At 55.6% G+C, this 2,295-nt stretch overlaps 1 protein-coding gene across 1 annotated transcript; it reads right to left on the reverse strand.

Annotated features, from left to right (window-relative positions):
- Positions 1–1,011: 1,011 nt before the first annotated feature.
- LOC124706550 (glutathione transferase GST 23-like) lies at positions 1,012–1,904 on the reverse strand. Its single transcript, XM_047238216.1, has 2 exons — positions 1,557–1,904; positions 1,012–1,473 (listed from the first exon to the last, which is right to left on the reverse strand). Exons 1-2 carry the CDS (start codon positions 1,902–1,904, stop codon positions 1,012–1,014), a joined length of 810 nt encoding a protein of 269 aa, XP_047094172.1.
- Between the last annotated feature and the right edge of the window lie 391 nt (positions 1,905–2,295).

Genomic DNA, 2,295 nt, shown 5'->3' on the forward strand with positions numbered 1-2,295 from the left:
AAATCATAACTTTATTTGCAAGATAACATAGACATAGTAAAGACAATGCTCATCTCTCTAAGAAAAGTAAAGATGATGCCCTAGCAATTGCGAGGGCCGCTGTGCTAGTTTAGATAAAAAATGAAATAAATTTACCAAGTTTGATTAAATATGAATCATGGAGATGTGCATGTAGAATTTTTTGTTAAAATTTTTGACACTTAAAAAAAATTTTGGTAGAGAAAGCGTATGCATCCGGGAGCCGAATTGAATTTCCAAATTTATAAGTCCATGAGTAAACGTGTAAAGTACTCCACTATTCTGCTGTACCGAGTGAACTTGGTTGGCTACGTTTGATTAACTCGTGATCTTGTTGCTCGCTAGTATTGTTGATCTGGTGAGAAAAGGGAAGCAAGTTAATGAGCGGACTGCTGGAGCAGCAGACTTCACGACGAACGCACGCACTGATCAATTCTGAACAGAGGAGATCTGAGAAGCTTACTACGCTTTACTGAAGCACGCATTGATGCCTCATCAGTTTGCTCTGCAGCATTAAATGGTCATCACGCTGCATTCTGACCCTCGTTCTAACAGTCCCGTTTTACTCAGGTAACGGTAATCAACTTGGCCTACCACCCATAGCAGAGCGTTGGTAGCAAAATCAGAACTACCCACAGTAAAAAAAAGATCTGCAAGTGTAGCTGGTAGCAGAATACTGTGTCATCTTCCCGATAGATCATGAGGGTGTTGAAAATCCAAAAGAAGCTGCCAGACACACGTGCAACATGTCTAAACAAGCAAGCGAGCGAACACATAAGATTCCCGGTTACAAACACAACGCATAACAAATTAACAGAGAAGAGGAAAAAACGACACCTAGCCAGACTGCGCCACTAACTAGAGTGGTAGCAGCAGCGCTAATCAGGGCGCCGCGCCACATGCTCGGCGCGGCGCAACATGCGGAACTATACTACAGCTAGTACGTAAGCTACTACGACACGACGCGCCGTATACGTACGGCATGGCCGGCGGTCATATGTCGACGGCGATGTCAGCCGTGGCGGGGGCCGGCGGCGCCGCGGAGGGCGGAGCTGCGGTGGGGGCGTCGGCCGGAGCGCCGGCGCCTGCGGCCATGGCGAGCAGCATCTGGCGGAGGCCACGCGCGTAGTCGAGGAGGCGGTCGACGGAGGGGATGGTCTCCCTGACCTCCTCCTGCGCCTCGAAGTCGCGCAGCCAGGCGTGGAAGAGCGGGAACGCGTCGGCGTCCACCAGCTGCACGCCGGTCACCTCCTCGAACACGGCCAGCCAGTATGAGCCGCAGCCCAGGACGACGTCGAGGAACCCGACCTCGTCGCCGCCGAAGAAGCGGCGGCCCTTGAACGCCCCCTCCCGCAGCTCCGCCTCCAGCAGCGCCAGGTTCTCGTGCACCTGCCGCACCGCCGCCTCCTGCTCCTCGCCCGTCGACGCGAACACCGCCCCCACCGCCGGACCAAGCTACATATTCCATTAGAAAAGTCAACCCGTCAGACATTTTCCACCGTTGCCGTCCAAGAACCACAGAGTGCTTGCGCACGTACCTTGTCGTCGCTGAAGTGGCACCAGAATCTTGCGACGGCGCGGTCGAAGGGGTCGTCGGGGAGGAGCTGGCGGGCGGCCGGGAAGGCGTCGTCGAGGTAGTGGAGGATGATGGCGGACTCGGCGAGGGCGCGGCCGTCGGGGAGGACCAGCACGGGGACCTTCTTGTAGACCGGGTTGTGGCGCAGCAGCGCCTCGCTCTTGCTGCCCAGGTCCTCCTCCGCGTACTCGAACTCAAGGCCCTTGAGCCGCAGCGCAAGCTGCACGCGGTGCGTGTACGAGCTCGCCCACGACCCCAGCAGCTTCAGCGGCGCCGCCTTCTCCGCGTTCTCCGCTGCTGCCTTCTCCATGGCCATTGAAGCTAAGCTAGTGGGTGAGTGAGTGAGAGGACGGTGCTCGAGCTTCTTCCTTGGATGCTCGACTGATGTTTGGAGTGCAGTGAGATTCTTTTTGGTGTGTGGTTTGGAGCATTGGGGGGAGAGGGTTTATATAGAGACGGAGGGGTGTTGGGTGGGCTCCACATGCTAGTGAGGTGGACGGGTGGGACCGTGGTGTCATCTGGCTAGGGTTTAGCGGTCTGGGCCAGAGAAGAGGTGGCGAGGGATGGGCCGGGCAGGCTTCGCCGGCAAGCTACTCCCACCGAGCTTCGCCGTGGACTTTCTACTCACTGAGGAGTGTGAACCTGCTTAATTACTTTACTTTGCTAGTTGTACAGCAGGAGTGATTTGTTAATCCGGTCGG

The sequence above is a fragment of the Lolium rigidum genome, chromosome 4 (genome assembly GCF_022539505.1).
Source record: "Lolium rigidum isolate FL_2022 chromosome 4, APGP_CSIRO_Lrig_0.1, whole genome shotgun sequence".
NCBI classification, from domain to species: domain Eukaryota; kingdom Viridiplantae; phylum Streptophyta; class Magnoliopsida; order Poales; family Poaceae; genus Lolium; species Lolium rigidum.